This window comes from Gymnoscopelus braueri (genome assembly GCF_963280865.1).
Source record: "Gymnoscopelus braueri genome assembly, chromosome: 1".
Classification (NCBI taxonomy): Eukaryota; Metazoa; Chordata; class Actinopteri; order Myctophiformes; family Myctophidae; genus Gymnoscopelus; species Gymnoscopelus braueri.
The window spans coordinates 29601185-29618679 of record NC_137603.1 but is presented as its reverse complement, the minus strand read 5'-3'; the positions used below and the strand labels follow the sequence as shown (position 1 = coordinate 29618679).

The window sequence follows — 17495 nt, the reverse complement described above, 5'->3', positions numbered from 1 at the left end:
ATGGATCCAGTATGCCCCAGTATGTTATGGATCAGACATTAGCTACCCAATTCCTGGCACTAACCCCTTACATCTGTTTGAAATTGCTAAGATAGTTAAACCAATATGGTGAACACAACCTGGTTAATTACTTATTTTCTTCCTTGTAATTTAGACTAGAGAAGACAATTATTTTTACCCCTTTTTTCTGTCACTAGTCCTCCCCACACATTTGTTTTGCCACTGCTGTTGTACTCTACTGGCTCACCTCCTGTTCAACACCCCCCAAGGACAGGTGCTGCCACAGCAGTCGCTAGTGCAGGGACAAGGATTGCATTCCCCAACCAGCTTCCCTCCCCCGAACACAATAGTGTGGATAAGGGATTGAGACAGAATATTCTGTCTTAAAGGTTCAACTGAAGTACACCCTTAAAAGGTATCAAAAAATATATACTTAGACATTCTACTGTGTACAGAAAAAAGGGAAATCCTATTTTCCTCACAATTTTGTGAACCCCTTGCAGTACCAACAAGTACCCCTAGGGGTTTGCAAAGCCATGGTGTGTAGATGCTCGACAAGCCGGACGATGCACCAGTGGATTTGAACTCCTTGTCTCCATGATTGTGGACAGGTACTTTACCAATGCACCACCTGAGCAGCTTACTTGTTGTTTGAGTAATTTATTAGGACATATTTATAACAAATGTAACAGATGTTATACAGTAGTATATTTATAGGAAAGGAGGTAGGAAGAATGCATCACAAAAATATTTCTTTTAAAAATGTATAAAACGGTTAAAAGTAAATACATACAAAATAATTCACTATTCACACTAGACAAGAGTTAATGTAAAAAGTTAAATCTGTGCACAGGAAAATCCTTACATTTAAATGAACTCTGAGTTAAATGATGCGCCACAGTGGATTCAAACCCCTAGATTCAGTGATAGTGGAAAGGCCTTTTACACCTGTGAATCTCTAGAGCCTACTTACCGTTTGAGTAATTTAACAAATGTAACAGATGTTATACAGTAGTATATTTATAGGAAAGGAGGTAGCAAGAAGAAATACCAATAAAAATAAATTGTAAAAAAATTAAAACTAAGGGATATATCGTTTAGTATTGTGTGTAAGGATTAAACATCTCAATCATTCTTGTTCTGTGCAAAAGTGAGGAGGTTTGGCCTGGACTGTTGCCCTAGCGTTCCGGGCACCTAGGCTCCAATGTAGCTTGACAGCGCGTCGCGGGTTCGAGTCCCGATCCCGACGGCCTTTGCTGCGTCACTCCTCATTTCTCTCTCCTCTGTCTAACTCACTTCACTGTCAATAAAGGCATAAAAAGCCCAAAAATAAATCTTTGAAATCTTTTTTTTTTTAAGTGAGGAGGAGAAAAGGCCACCTAAAGATTATTGTCCTCTGTTGCCCTTTGTCTCTTTAACTCACGTACTGACCTGAATGCTCTGATGGCCAGAACGACACCTATGGTGAAAACTATGACCCCAACAATCGCAAAGAGGCCCCCTGCAATATCTGCCCCATTGAACTGGCAGGTAAAGCCCTGATGCCCTTTACCCTTGTAGAGCTCCTCTCTCTCCTTGCAGATGGCAGTGTCGTAGGTCTCCTGTAGCTTGATGAAGTAGAAGGCCAGGGCAGGGATGTAACCCAGTGCGATCAGGATGTTCAGCAGAGCCTCCCCCAGCAGCACAGGGGGCCAGCGGTATGTCACTCGGAAGACCCCCAGGGCGAGCATCACACACGCATAGGCCATCAGAGCCCCACCACAAGCCATGGTGAAGACATAAGGAGGACGTTTAAGCTGATGATACAGCCGGTCCAGCTCCATCACCCTGTCCGCATCAGCCCCATGGAAGGCATTTGCTCCGCCATAATAATAATGGTAGAGTCCTCCAAGACTGGCCAAGTTGCGGTAGCCTCCATCGTTGCTGTATGGCACCCCTGCACAGATGACTATAAGTAGATTCACACACATCTCCATTGCCTGGCAGAGACCTAGAAAAGAGCATCAAAGGATGGATATGCTAACATGGATGTGTGCATAAAACAAATAAGGATAACAAAAGAAGGCATACTCACAACCACATACTGCACAATACATCAAATCTGGCAATATTCCTCGTGAATTAAAGTAACGTGAAGTTGAATCACTATACTGTGGAATGGGGGCAGTATAGCGGATGCACTGTAAAGCACTTTGGATAAAGTTCTATATAAATAAATGCACATTTACCATTTTATTTATTTAGTTCACTTGTGACAAATAATAATCAAACGTAAAAACAACTTACCTCTGCTTGTTAGGAAGTATCCGAGGCTGTAAGGTACTCGTTTGCGCTGTGGCTCATAATAATCCCCTTCAGATGAATAGGCTGATGTTTCTGTGTACCTACAAAAACAATATCAGCTGTCAGATCATCAGAGCCATTGGAGTGAAAGTCTTACTTTTTAAAACAGACACAGCAAAGATCTACTTCCTCGTGGAAAAGCAGACAGTGGTCATTCTAGAAACCACCGCGACACGTTTGCAATGCAACGGGTTGTGAGCTTGTAGATCAGTTATTTTCGAATAGGCGAAGTATATAATAGGCCTTAGATGTATGTTTTGTATCTAAATCTGTAGGCTAAAGTAGCCTAACTATAGTAACTAGCTGTCAAATACGTGTAGTGGGAATATAAAGGCAGCCTCGGTTGTGAATATAAGTTGTTATTGTTATAAGAAAAAGTACATTTTGACATTGTATTCTTTTCAATGCACCTGTTTATTTTGTGTGTATGTCTGTTTGTTTTTGGAAAAAAAGGAAGCTATCCATATATTTGAATGGAAAATGCTTCACAGTTATGGTCTTTACACTGTTGGGGGCCCTGCGTGATCTCTGTGAGCAGGTGGGTCGTTGTAGGAGGGGGAGGTCCGCTCTTCTCTGTCTCTTCTGTTGCGATCTCTGTCACCATTAGAGTGGTGTTGTGTGTTGGGTGATGTTTCCCTCGTTCTGCTCCTGTGTTCTGCATACTTCTCAGCGTTTTGGTGTCTGCCCCGGTCTGGCATCTCTCTAGACTACTCCTACATAAAAAAATATTAAAAATGTTAAAATTACAATTTTGCCATTTTCATTTAGCACTGCAGACAGTGCTTAAGTAAGAGTATCAATACTGCAATGTAGATATACTCTGTTACAAGTCCGGAATTCAAAATGTAATTAAGTAGAAGTACAAAAGTATCTGCATCAAAATATACTTAAGGTACCAAAAGTAAAAGTACTCATTGTGCAAGTTCAAAATGTATAAAACATCTTTTGAAAATAGCCGATCTACAAGCTCACAATGAGCTTGTAGATCGTCTATTTTCAAATGGCCGAAATGTATGTATATAGATGAAGTGGTTAGGGTGTTTTGACATAATAATACAAATCTACAAAGTAACTAGTAAGGTTTTCATATAATTGTAGTGGAGTAAAAGTACAATATTTTCCTCCGAGATGTAGTGGGGTAGAAGTATTGAAAATTGTAAATACTGAAGAAAGTAAAAAAAATCACACCCTGTGTGAAGTGGGCGGTGTCTTGCTAGCTAATCACAATACTGAATGGAGTCAACCAATCATGTACAAAAGATAAATACATTTATTGAAACACTCTTTATGATGGACGAAACCATAACTTGAAAAAAACCAATTTATGTTTTTTTCAAGTTATGGTTTCTTATATAGGGCTATGCACATGTGTCATGTGACACTGGCCAATCACAGTCCTGAATAGATTGTGATTGGCCAATCACGGTGCAGGATAATTGTACAAATTTCCAAACCTCACTTATAGGGGCGGTTTCACAGCGCAGGATATTTGTACATTTTTCCAAACCTCACTTATAGGGGCGGTTTCACCTCCCAAAAATATCTCAAAATTGTACTTAAGTACAGTACTTGAGTAAATGTACTTAAAGGACGACTTCACCGATTGTCAACCTATCTTCATATAATTGGTCCTCACTAATACTCATGATAAAATGGTACAATTTTTTTTTACTTGGTCTGTGTCTCATAGGAGGGCTGTGGACAGTCCAGAAACCCATCTACCAGTGACATCATCGTTAGGCATGATTTTTCCCCCCAACAAGATTAGATTTCACATTTCTTATTTAGATTTTTATTAACACGAGAACAATGGCTTCTTTTATTGCATTGCAACTTTCCAGGAATAGAAAGCCTGCTGTTTCTATTAGCTTGGATTCCCCATTGATGATGTCACTGGTAGACGGGACTCTGAACTGTCCACAGCCCTCCTCTGAGACACAGACCGAGTAGAACAAAATTGTACCATTTTATCATGAGTATTAGTGAGGACCAATTATATGAAAATAGGTTGAAAATCGGTGAAGTCGTCCTTTAAGTTACTTTACACCACTGACTGCAGACGCTCTTGTGTAGAGCACGAACCCTACCTAGTCAACAAACGACAGGGTAAATCAATGGTCACGTAAACAGAGTGCAAAGAAACATTGATTTAATGAAGGCTGTTTCGCCATGCTGAGATAATTATGTCATCGTGAATGATATCGTTATCACGATGACGACAGAATCGAACTTGCAGCTGATTTCACAACTAACTTCACAAGTTCACAACTAAGTTAACTCAGTGTCAGCGGTTCTCACAGTGGGGTCCAGTGGGGGTTCATGAACCCCAACCCCTACAGGTTTGTAACTCTAGCTTCCCAAACAGTGGGTCCGCTGGTTCGGGACCTATTTGTGGGTCGCGGACACATTTTTATGGGTCACGAGTAAATATGACTTAACATTTTGTTTTTAATTATTTCCAAACATTTTTTTTTTTAAGGCGAAAAAAAATGAAAGAAATTCCATTAATTAGAAAATAAATGCTATTTTCACTAGCTTGGGTCCAGGGGAAACATCACATTTCTCTTTAGGGTCTCGAGCTTAACAGTTAACCAGTGTACATATGGAATCAAATGGACGCTTGTAGGTCAATTTGGTTCAATTTACTCTCAAGGGTTATTATGGGGGTCCTTGGAATAAATAAAAAAAGTTTGAGAACCACTTGGTTTAACAGTTTTCTATGAGAAGCGAAATAACGATTGCTTACCTTTGGATTCCGCACACACAACAACAGATTGTGTTAGTTTGTTATGGCTTCCTGCTCTGCATTCTGCAATGTGCTTGCTGCATGAACTCCTCCTCCTCTCAACCCACCTGTCCCGTGCCGTGCCGTGCCGTGCCACACCCACTATATCCCTGGTCCAGAGCGTTAGTGAGTTCTTCTCTCTAACGCCCTTCCAGCAGCGCTGCTCTGCTCATAGACCAAATATTCCACTACCGTAAAACCATAAAAAGAAACAAAACTATTTCGCTGCTCACCAAAGCAAAGGCAGTTTTGCGTTGTTAAAAGTCTATTCTCCAGGGTGGGAAGCCTCTCAGCACCCCACCTTCTCTGTATAATACACCTTTTGGGCAAAAAAATAAATATGTATTTTTATTGTATTTATTCCACTGCGCCCTCTACAGATCTGGTTAATATAAATGACCATTGACCAGATCTGTAGAGGGCGCAGTGGAGTAAATAAATAAAATCTGTCTTTCGGACATATTTTATTTTCTTCCCAAAAAGTGTATTATACAGAGAAGGTGGGGTGCTGAGAGACTTCCCACCCTGGAGAATAGACTTTCAACAACAACAACACTGCCTTTGTTTCGGTCAGCAGCAAAATTGTTTTGTTTATTTTTTACTAAAGACGGTGACCTCGCACGGCAGTGGAATTTTCGGTCCATGGGCAGAGCAGCGCGCCTGGCAGCAGTGGCAGGGCGTTAGAGAGAACTCACTAAACGCTCTGGACCAGGGCTACACCCACTAAATACAGCTAGTTGCATTGCACAAATGTTTGATTCCATGATGGAAAACTACTGTAAGTACTGCTTTAATGCCGTACTTTGCACCTGTCTGTCACTTGATACTATTATATGGCAGACGCACTATCACCGCAGATTAAGAATATAATCTTTATCATTTGATGTCTGATGTCTGTGTTTTAATTTGTTCGTTTCATTTTCAGATAGGCGGCCAACATTAAATTAAGATAGTCATAGTGCAATGTATTATTTATCAACTTTGTTATATTATACACGGTTTCACGAGGGGTTGTGTGGATTTTTCATTTAGATGAGGTTCAACTTTTAGCTGCCAGATATATGCTACTACTACTTCAACCCGGACGTGAACCATGGTCAGTCAGTGTACGAAAATTAAGTCCGTTCATGACATAAAGGAGCATAAACGTTTCAAAATAAGTGTCAATTGGAAGCATTGTTGGGGAAGAGTGAACGTAATTTTGCTTTTTGTCTAGTTCATTCATCCATAATACTTAACAGATTTTTCACTAAAATAAACAGGATCATAGTCAAAGAAACTGATAAAAAACAAAAAATACTATTTAATGAATAAAATGAACACATGCATTTATTCATTCATTTATTTAAGTGTGTTTTTAATCGATGTAATAATCCAGGGGCCACCACCACTTTAAACCTATATAGGCCTACATTGGCTATTTGAAAATAGATCTTATTTTCTGCTATTTGCAAAAATCTTGGAACATTGGAAGTGGAACGACAATACACATCTTGTATGGGGGTCGCTGGCGCAAAAACTTTTTCAGATGGGGGTCCGCACCATGAAAATATTTGAGAACCACCGACCAAACTGGGGCGTTTCTCCACTGGGGGTCCTTGAAGTTGAAATTGAAGTCATGTGGGTTATTATTAGTATGGTTGACTTTCAGTGGTGGAAAGTAACTAAGTACATTTACTCAAGTACTGTACTTAAGTACTTTTGAGGTATTTTTTACAATACTATATACTTTGGCTATTTTAAATTAACCAAATTGCGATGCGTTGTGAGCTTGTAGATCTGCTATTTCCAAAGGATTTGGAAACTTGTGAAATGGGACATTGTGCATAATAAGTACTTTTACTTAAGTATGTTTTGATGCCAATACTTTTACTCAAGTACATTTTGAATACTGGACTGGTACTTTCACTTGTAACGGAGTATTTCTACATATTGATGCTTTTACAACATGTGAGTACTTCGTCCACCGCTCGTGACTTTTACTGTGAAGTTGCAGAGTGGAAGTAGTTTTTCCACGCGCTGTCTCTACTATCGGCCTGGCGCTGCTGCTGCTCTACCAGTGAGGAAGATGCGAGACAGAAATGGCGGCGACGGCAAGGGGAGCAGCATGATCTGCTGAACACAAGTAGAAGGATCTAAAAATACGAACTGTCGGGACCTTGTTGTCGGTGGGGGGGAAAACGATGGAAATGATGTCGAAGTAGGACGACCTTTTTTGTAATTGACATTACAACACCTACGACGGGAGAGTTTTCATCCTTTTTAGGTGGAAAAGGAGAGAGAGAACGAGTCTCACCACCGGGAGCATGGCTTCTCACAGTAACCAGGTAGCTAGCTTAGTGGGCTATCATTAGCTTGCACAAGAACTCAGCCAAAAGCCTCAATAATGTGTCAACTGTCAACTCGTTTTACAGCGAATAGAACGAGAACGATGTCTAACAACAGCTATAGTTCATATAACGGTTCATATTATGTTTTTATAACGACTTGTTTGCAAAAAAATCAAGCTGGTCGTGTCATTGGGGGAAAAAATACTTAAAGTGTTCGCTAAGGTTTAATTCGTACAAAAATAGCCACATTTAATTGAAAACGCATTGTTTTGGTCGAGTGACACGGTCCATGTGTAAAGTAACTTGTCGTTAATGCTTCCCTAAGCCTGTTTGAAGCCCCCATTGAAACTCCAGGCTAAGCAGCATGGGGACTGGGGGGCAAGCAGGCCTCATTGTTGCCATGTCGGCTTGTTATAAGCCACTTTAGGCTTATTTTTCTGTAAAGTTGCTTGTAAAAATTGGTGGTTGCGATTTGTTTGGGGGGCTGGTTTCTAACGTGTACTTGCTTTTTTAGGCTTCGCTTCCAAATGTTCTAATAGTTTTTTTTTATTAAACTAGTGGTTCTCAAATAATTTCATAAATGTTTTGTGGCCAGGGAGCATTTGTGTTTAGAATGTTTAAAAAAAATATTCCAAAAATATTCCACGTTTTGAAAATAGCAGATCTACAAGCTCACAATCGCGACGCGTTGTGAGCTTGTAGATCGGCTATTTTCAAATAACCGATGCATATTGGTTTAAAGTGCTCATGTGGCTCATGTTGCTTCTTTTGGGCTTGTTTTCTTGTTTCTCTCACAACGTATGGCAACACTGGCCTTCCTCCATCCATCCATTCAATGCAACCCAGCCGTTTATTCTGGATGTTTAATCAAAGTCATGTCCAGTTACCACACAATCTACTAAACACGATCACTCTGACTGACATGAGAGCCCAACAAGTGTCATTTGTTTTGCACCTGTGTGTGTGACTTAACATAACAGTGAGCTGACATAACGTTGTTCAAGTGGCTGCGTGTTTCTGTCTGTCCATGATGATGGCCCACAGAGGCCTTCAACAAGATGTTTTTATTACAATCACCATGAGGACATGAGTTCTAAGGCTGCTTCCCGCATGGATGTACGATCGTTTTGTGATAACAGTGTTGTGGAATGTGTTCAGAGTTTCTTACGCGTGGGTTTTACATGGTGATTTGTCATTCTTATATTCTGAGATGTTAGCATTTGGCTAGCCGAGTAGCTAGCTAGCAAGCAGCTTCTGGCAGGTGGTATGACTGCTGTCCTAGCAGCCAAGCTAACTAGGGTAGCTAGCTAGTAGATGAAATGCGACAGTGTGGGCCTTCTCTGAGAAGGGCACGTTTATTGCCTCTTGAGATGATTCTGACAGCTGTTATTGTGCTGGATTGCCGTTGCATATACTTCCACGTGTAACGTGGACGCTTGTATTGGCTGTTGTAGCTTAGCTGGTCGGTGTTATATCCAAGGAACCGAGCTGTCATGTGGAAACCAGGCCCATTTCTGATTTGTGCTTTGCACACATGGAAGTCAAGTGTGCGAGTTCGGGAGTTCCCGATTATTTACGAAGTTTAAACTCTACTTCAATGCGTTAAAATGGAGACGGAATCTACTCAATTGAAACAGACAGTCTGCCAGTTTGCTTTCATTTTGGAGATCGGATAAGTGCAGCTCACTTAGCATGGTCACATGCTGCAATATACTGGTTAAATGCTATTAAATAAATGAACGGCACCGCTCTACTGAAGCTAGTCGGGGCTGCTTGTTCTGCATACTATGTTGCACTGTTTCCATTGATTGATAAAGTTAAGTCATGTTTGACCTCGAGTATGATGAAATAAACGTGTGTGTGTGTGATTTGATAGGTTACTGTACCTCATGTTGAAAAACACAGAATAATGTTAATGACATTTAAATGTATGACTTCATCAAACATACATATTTAAGGACATGTAAATGGCACATTTTTGGTTGAGTTTAATTTGTCACAACTGTAATGAGCTGTATAGTTTGTTGAAAAACAAATAACTGCCACAACAGTATCTTTGTGTCGATAGTTAAACAAAATTGATACATTGCAAATGGAGTACATTGACAGTGTCTGATATAAAACATCAACATGTCAGTGACAGATTCTGTTAAGGGACTCAGTTGGACTCCAAAAGTGATCATTTGGGGCTTTGGAAGTAGATTGATCATTTTCAGGTTAATTCTGAAAGGCAAATGTGTTCTGCCAGAATTGCCACCTCTGTCTTAATCCTGGGGACATTGTATGATCAAATAATTTGTGCATAATTTATTTTAAACGTCATAATATATAATTAAAGGTAGTGTAAGTGATTTGCAAAGTTTCAAATAATTGCAAAATGGGTATATGTTCTGATAGTACTCGTTACTATAGGGTGTCCTGTCCATATAAAGAGTCTCCATGTCTCTCCAGCTCTTTATAAAACAGAAAATGTATTTTGTAGTTTTTTTTTTTTTTTTTGTAGTTTCATTTCCAATTTTATCCAACCAGGACAGAGAACTCAATCAGGACACAGATAAACAAGTGAAATTGGAAGTGATGACACTAAGAAATGAGCATGCAAAATTTGAACTGAAAACTATACAAATTAAGCTTAAAAATTGGTACTTTCTCCTGATTGGCTGAGATTTTGACACCTACCGAAAAATGTATTTTCTGTTTATTAAAGAGCTGGAGAGACAGGGAGACATCTGTTACTGAAAAAACACTCTATAGCAATGATTACTATCAGAATATAGTATTTTAACCTTTTAAAAAAATACTTTTTGTTTTAACCAAAAAATATCACTTACCCTACCTTTAATTAGTAGTCCTAACAATACACTGCATTTTACTATCTGTCTGTGTGAACGTCTGAGAAGAGTGCTTCTTTTTTTGACGCTCTAAAACAAACTGCACTGCTGTTCTGAGATGCTTCAAATCTAATGCATGATGATTAATGTTAATGTGAGACATGCTAGTACCTTTTCGTTATTTAGTGGACAACTGGCTAATGATCACTTATTAGGCCAGCAAGTTGCACATAAGATTGGTATAACTCAAGTTTACTTGCTAGCTAACAAGCCAACATAAGCAATGTTTTGCCAGCCTAATTCTTTTAGCTCTCACTAATTGCCCAAACTATTTTTGTCCTACTTGGTGGTAGTAGAAATCCAGTTTCCATTTTTTGTGTAAACTGTGAGTGTGACTTAGTTTTGTCCATTATTCTGTGTGAAGATGGTGTCGTAGCGTAGTGTGGGAGGAGCAGGTTTGACCAGATAGTATTTAATTATTTGCATTTGCTTTCAACCACTATGTTGTCGGGCCATGTTTCATGGCAGAGGAAAATGGGAAACATCAGAAGCACAGCTTTATTGTTTTTCATTTATCTCTTCCCCTTGCTCCCCCCCATCTTCTCCCCCTTCTCTTTTTATGGAAATAACAAAAAAGCATTTCACCCACTGTTTTACAACACCTGTAAACCTGTGCTGTGCCAATACTACATCCTGTTGCTCAGGTTTTTGCTCAGTATGAATGCAGTGTCTTGTCATGTCTGTGCAAGTGTGAAACCTTGCATATTAGGCCTATCTCTCTGAGACTGAACATTAACCACTTGTGTGAACTCTGTCATGTAGCACAGTTAGCTTGGCATTACTGACTCATTGTGAGGTGGCTCTTTTCACTCGCTGGTCATGTGTTCTTCAGCTTCCAGGCCATTGTATGGCATGAATTATGAATGGTGGTAGGACCATGATAGGGAATGTTGTAGCTAATGTCTTGTTCCTCACGCAGACATGCAAAAGTGTCACTTTTCAGCTACAGTCACCTTTTTGAACCCAAATAGGGCAATTGTGTGACACCTGACCCGAAAGAAAACAACATGTTGTCACCTTTTTCACCTCTGGGCTGTTTGCATGCCTGCTCACGCCTTACATATCTCAGACTTAATAAGCTAGTTTTATGACTAAGATGGGTTATTGCAGCTATTTGCAGTAGAAGTTTAACATTTAATGTTCTTCAATTATAAAATATTGCACTTTTCAAACATCCATGCTTCTCTAAAAAGACACATTACTAAGAGACTGAACCCTTCACACAGCACGAGAAAGTTACTTTTGTACCATGTTATCAGCAGTTATTCCCCATAGCCTTTAGAGAGGCTTTTTAGGTTTTGTTGCCATTGGGGAGGGTTTTAAAAAGCTGAAAACCGCTTTGCACAGGTGTTAGGATTTTTCTGGACATCCTAAAAACAAACATTAAGGGATGAAACCAAGGGTATATGGTTGTATGTTGTGTTTTTCAAACTTGTTTTGATGATCACATCAAAATACTTATTTTGATCACCTGTAGATTCACAGAGAAAACTAAAAGGTGTGTTCCAGGGTTAAGAGATTCTTTTTTACCAGCACACTTAAACCTGATAGGCTGTGTTTTGACTTGGCACAATTGAAATAGCAACACGCACAGTGTGTGGCCTGTAATTGGTCAAACTACTGTAGAGTGTTTCTGCACCAGAGGATTGAAAGCTTAGTCTTTGAGTGGTGCTACAGACATAATTGAGACAATTCTTCTTTTAAACTGAAACAAATTATATGAGCTCTTTCAGCTTAGATTTTGTGTATGTCACCGTGTTACCTCACCAAAGCTCCTTGTCTTTTATAGTGAATGCAAAGCACAGGCACAGGCATGCTCCAGAGATTTATTCAAAACGTGTCTGACCTTATTTGTAGTGGCGCTGCCGCATTTTCACACTCGGCCAAGTTGTCCATTAATAATGCCTGGCATTCCACTATGAGAGAACCAGCAGAGTAGGCCTGGCTTTGTCCCCTGTCTATTATCCACTATGTCATTAATAATTTGGAAGCAAACCAGTTTTTAGATGATGATTGTATTTTGATATGGTTATTATTAGGTTGTATTTGGCGTTTGGATGGCCAGTTTATCACTCTATGGATCAGTTTTGAGCAGTGCTGTTTCTTGAAACTAAAGTAAAGCTGCTGTGGGTAGTTAAAAACGAAATAAATGTTTTACATATTTTCTCCCATTACACTCTTTAACTCTTCCCTCTAGTTCTCTAAAACTCCCTCACGTTATAAGACACTTGCGTAGTGAGGTTGGGCAATCGTCTCTATTTTGAGATGATCCTGTTGGCATTAACTGAGATTGGGGTGGAGGGGGTCGGCAAAATGTCGGCACAGCCGTCTTTACCGTAGCAGACTAGGCTGGTTATTATTGTTAAACTGCCCAAAGATTGCCATTATATTGGCAAAGGTTCCTGCAATTGTCTGTCATTGTCCATACACAATACGATCGTCATTGGCTATTATCACTTATTATAACATACCCAGCCTTTATTTGGCCGGGGGGGGCGGGGGGTGAAAAAAAGGACAGAAGGTGATAATAATAAACTTTAATAATAATAATAAACTTTATTTGTATAGCACCTTTCATGACATGAAATGCAGCTCAAAGTGCTTTACAGAGCAAGAATACAATAATAAGCTGCCATTGATTGGTCAGCTACCGTGTCTTCCTCCAGGGTTTATATGGCAGCTGACCAATAGGTGCAACTGAAGTTTCACCATGCACTGAAGTGGCACCATGGGCGACCTTGCTACTTATAATGTACCGCGTCAAAACATGGATGAAACTCGACTGCTGAACGTGGTTACTGCGGATGGTTTGGTAGAATTCACAGCTGAAAAGACACTGGAGTTTATCCGGGAACAAATTAATATCTGTCTGTCTAGGCTGACATTCAAACCTTTTTTTGGACATTGAAGCTCCTGGAGCACAATTTTAATTCCAACATTGGGACCCGGGGGGGGGGGGTTAATAATGAGACTTGGAGCTCGAGCTGTGCTGCTCACTTGGCTTGTGTGCTCTACCCAGGGGTTCCCAACCTTTCTGTTGCCACAGAAAGGTTGGGAACCCCTGGTTTATAAAATGTTAGTGGACCGGTAAGGGGGGGTTAACTGCTATTATATATGTTATTATAGGATAATATATATATATGTCCCTCAAAGTAATCAAAAGTTGCAGCCTAATTATGCAATATATATCTAACCTGATTAAATGTATCGATTTTCAGTAAATTGAACTTTTTAAAGAAAAAAAACATTAGATTCCGCGGTGCTGATTTCCCACCGTCTATGTGGCTATCTGCCAGCCCAGGACTAGGACCTACGTTATGTAGTCACAGCCAGCAGAAGCAGTGGACATGTGACATGACAGTCTTTGGAACAGCGATGTTGACCGAGGCCCAAAACACACTCGCCCCGGTCGCCACCAGGTATTCCTATATGTAACCTCAGTGAAATGGAGGCGAGTGTGTTTTGGAGCGAGCGTTCCCGTTACCCGTGTGTGTGTGTGTGTGTGTGTGTGTGTGTGTGTGTGTGTGTGTGTGTGTGTATAGCCGCTGAGTAGCGCGTGCACTGTGACACAAGCCTCTCGTCTTTATAACGAGCTAAAACCCATATTATAACTCTACGGCTAAAACATCATTCCACGTTCATAACATGACAGAAAAACAGTGGACAGATGTTTACACAAAGCCACCATGGGCCTGTGTGTAGTATACGTTGAGCCGGGCGTGCACGCACACAAACTGGCACGCCGGTTCAAACATATTCCACGTTGATAACAGGACTGAAAAACTGCTGCACGGCTACCCCGATTAAAAGGATCTGATTATTTGTATCTGCCGATGTGAAGGGCTGAAGGCACGATTCAATGCCAGACGACAACAAACAAGCAAGCATGACAGGCGTCAGACAACAAAAATATTATTTATTTTGTTTTAGGTATTTTACTTTATAGTAGGTATTTAGGTTTAGGCTTAAACTTGGTATGGTATTCTTAAATTATTTTTTTAGGTAGTTACATGTTTTCTTCTGTATTTGTTATGTTTGTATAGTATTTTAACACATTCCATGCCAGAGTTTAATATCATAATGTACTCACCAGTGCTGTTTGTAGACACACAGGGTAGCTGTGTGAGTGGCCCAGAGAAGACATTTTCAATCGGCGACATTCCATTTTGCAGTAGTCGCAGTTTCTATTAAACAGCGTTCAGCGCGGAGAAAAACAACACCAAGATAATGGTGGATTAGCGGAAGCTTTAGAGCGGCGGCGGACGGGAACGAAAATCTTCGATTGACATTCATTTCCGTTTCCGGTGTGCTACAATGAAATGTGTCACTGCGAAAATAAATAAAAAACAAACAGCGTAGATCTACGCGACTGGCACGCTGCGCAATTATTTAGGTTTGCGTAGAACTACGCGATTGGCACGCAATGTGTTGTGGAGAAAACGGATGGAAATTTGCTTGTAGCTAAATCCGACATGTTTACATGAGATTATGATCAGCTGATTGAATTCACATTCATGTTTTGAATGTTCATAATGTGCATTAATTGTCCCGTCTATCTAAATAAACATAAAGTAAACGACTATACAACTATTGCAGCGTTTACGTGACATAGCTGGTTGGACAACAGTGACCTTTAGGTTAGTAAACACACTACAGAGTCATGACAGAAAGTGTTTTAGTATTCGGTTTTCAGTCGTTTTTCAAGTCTTTACTCATTTTCGGGCCAATTATTTTCCTTTTGATCCTAAAACAAGCCGCTTATCAATTAATCGAATAAATTAATTGATCATTTGCATCCCCAAAGCCTGTTATTGCTTTGAATTTAGTTTACACAGTTAGATGTTGGATGTTTGTGCCTGTAAGAGATATCCACTACTGAGCTTTAGATGTGAAAGGCACCTTAATTTAACTGTTGTATATGTATATATATATTTTTGCTTTAGTAAGATGCAAGAGTCTTGACAGTACTTTTATTGGCACAAGCTGGGATAATATGACTGTCATTTCTTGTTAAGTTTTATTTACCACTTTTATATTGAGTCAGTGAGTCAAGTACAGGTTTAAAAGGACAGTTATGAAGTACAATTTCATATTGAAGGATGTTAAAGGCTAAAATAGCCTAGTGCTGCAGCACATCTTTTTTAAATGACTGTACTGTTTTTTTCTGGCAGCTTGATGACTGTTTTGTACTGTTGTGTACAATAATCGTTGTATTGCAAGAATCGCAATATAAATTGAATTGGCACCCAATCGGGAGATAAGTGAATCGACCCACCCCTATTGTAAATCTGTGTGTGTCAGTGCACACGAGCTGACTGTTTTGAAGACACCAGGCTCCAGAGTGCACCCATTTTGGGCATACATGATGCAGCCAAATATCTGTCCAGTGCAACAAATAATGTTACATTGGTCACACTAGTGCACCTTACATTTATCAGTTTTGTCTGTGCGAGTGCACCTAAATGATATGCTGGTACACCTATATGAAAGAGTAAAGCGCACCGGTGCAACCAACAAAGAAGTCTGAAGCCCTGCGGGGTGACGTCATGCCGTTAGAGGTAATCAAGTGTACATCGTTCCCCTGTAGACATTTCGTAGATGAGCCCTAATGCCGATGTGCGATCGCATCGCCCATCGGCACAAGCCTAAGTGCCATTATTACACAGAATTGCCTGAGTCTGACCTCCAGTGTATTATTGCCATTATACCATAGTTTCATTATTATCGGAAAATGAAAACTTGGCCCTGTGTAGGTGTCAACGCAATCATCAATGGGTAATGCAGCTCCTTGTCTGTCTAGCCTAACCGTTATTCTTTATTTTATTATCACTTTATTATGCTAGGCCCACCTAGCCCCGTTCTCTCTGTGCGTGTGTGTATGTGGTGTCGTCACTGGAGTGTGTTGAAATAATACAGATGGCTAATTTGTGGTAATCCTCAGTCCAAACGAACAGCAAGGGAAGCTTAGTGTGGTACGTGTGGCATGCCTGCAGAAAGAGGCAAAGGGACATTCTTTCTGTTGTGATTGTATTAGCCGTCCTGAGGCCGTTGGATTATAGCTGGCTGTTTGTCGCTTGTAGTGCCATTTCAGCAATGTGGGCCCTGGTGTGGGTCCTCGTTTGCAAAGAGTTACATATGCTTGAGTTGCACTTTCTTTTCTCTGTACCTCCCTTTTCATGTCCCACTGTTTAATGCGCTGGGAGGATTAACTGTGTGACTAGTGAGTTCATTTCACCTTTTCTCCATTGCTCTAGAGTCTAGGCAATCACCACTACACATCACCAACATGTTTTTTTCTTTTGCGTCTGGAAAAAGTGTGATTAGTTAATTTAAAATAGAAGATTTTTGATATTATGCATCTTTTTTTCCATAGAGAATACATTTAGCATGTACCTTTTGAATGGGCACTATTGACTGATATTCCTTAAGCCAAAATAGGTTGGATGAAATTTGAAGGCACTTTCACTTTCACTTTGTAGCAACAACAAGACTACCCAGTGCAACTGGGATTAAGTTAATTATAGCCAGTGGGGGGAAAAGCAGGTTATCTTCACAAAGCAATGAGGAGGAAATACTAAGTATACTAAGTAATAAGTACAGGAATGGAGTAGTATTCCACTGCAAAGGTCTTGCCTTGCCAGCTGTGCTATTTACTTTCCCTCATTTGGGCTAATCCCTTTTGTAATTCTTGATTTACTAATGCATATTGTTCATATTTAAAGTAGCGACACTGATTTATATAATGACAGCCCTTTGTTTCACTATTAATTTGGTTAAATATAACGAGGTTCAGTGCGGTAAGCAAAAAATTACTAATGCTTTGTAAGTTGATGATTAGAATGTCTGACTGTTGTGCACATCCAACAAGTCAGTGAGAAACTTGTTAGCAAGAGGTAATCCCTGTTTGAGTCCATGGGATTTTAGGGTCACAAAAGGTCTAGCTTAGACTAATTTACTATAGAATGGCTCATGCTTGTAAAACTGAAGGAGCATCAATATTAGCAACAGTCTGAAGTGGTCCTTTCTTTAAAATGTTTAAAAACATAGAAGCAATTACTTTCAAGATCACAGCAATTGGCTCAATTACTTTCAAGATCACAGCAATTGGCTTAAATGTATATCTGCTGTCATGGTTCAACATTAACG

The 17495-nt window shown here is 39.9% G+C and overlaps 2 protein-coding genes across 3 annotated transcripts in view; one reads left to right on the top strand and one right to left on the bottom strand.

Moving 5' to 3' along the window:
• Nucleotides 1–652: 652 nt before the first annotated feature.
• On the bottom strand, nucleotides 653–5186 carry marveld3 (MARVEL domain containing 3). The gene is made up of 4 exons (XM_080446309.1): nucleotides 5090–5186; nucleotides 2848–3056; nucleotides 2287–2384; nucleotides 653–1990 (listed from the first exon to the last, which is right to left on the bottom strand). Exons 2-4 carry the CDS (start codon nucleotides 3039–3041, stop codon nucleotides 1380–1382), a joined length of 903 nt encoding a protein of 300 aa, XP_080302435.1. The 5' UTR covers nucleotides 3042–3056; nucleotides 5090–5186; the 3' UTR covers nucleotides 653–1379.
• Nucleotides 5187–7203: 2017 nt separating this feature from the next.
• Nucleotides 7204–17495, top strand: part of usp10 (ubiquitin specific peptidase 10) — a 36313-nt gene continuing 26021 nt past the window's right edge. For both annotated transcript variants that reach the window (XM_080415266.1, XM_080415265.1), the window contains exon 1: nucleotides 7204–7455. In XM_080415266.1, the coding sequence (XP_080271392.1) occupies nucleotides 7435–7455 (21 nt within the window). In that variant the 5' untranslated portion in view covers nucleotides 7204–7434. The remainder of the gene's footprint in view (nucleotides 7456–17495) is intronic.

Bases quoted from the DNA above. Each gene is read 5' to 3' on its own strand.
- marveld3 (XM_080446309.1), bottom strand. From the start codon at position 3,041: ATGCCAGACCGGGGCAGACACCAAAACGCTGAGAAGTATGCAGAACAC. The intron at 2,385-2,847 runs GTAAAGACCATA...TTGTTTTTGTAG, and splicing joins CACGCAGGGCCCCCAACAGT to GTACACAGAAACATCAGCCT. The intron at 1,991-2,286 runs GTAAGTTGTTTT...GCTCTTTTCTAG, and splicing joins ATACTTCCTAACAAGCAGAG to GTCTCTGCCAGGCAATGGAG.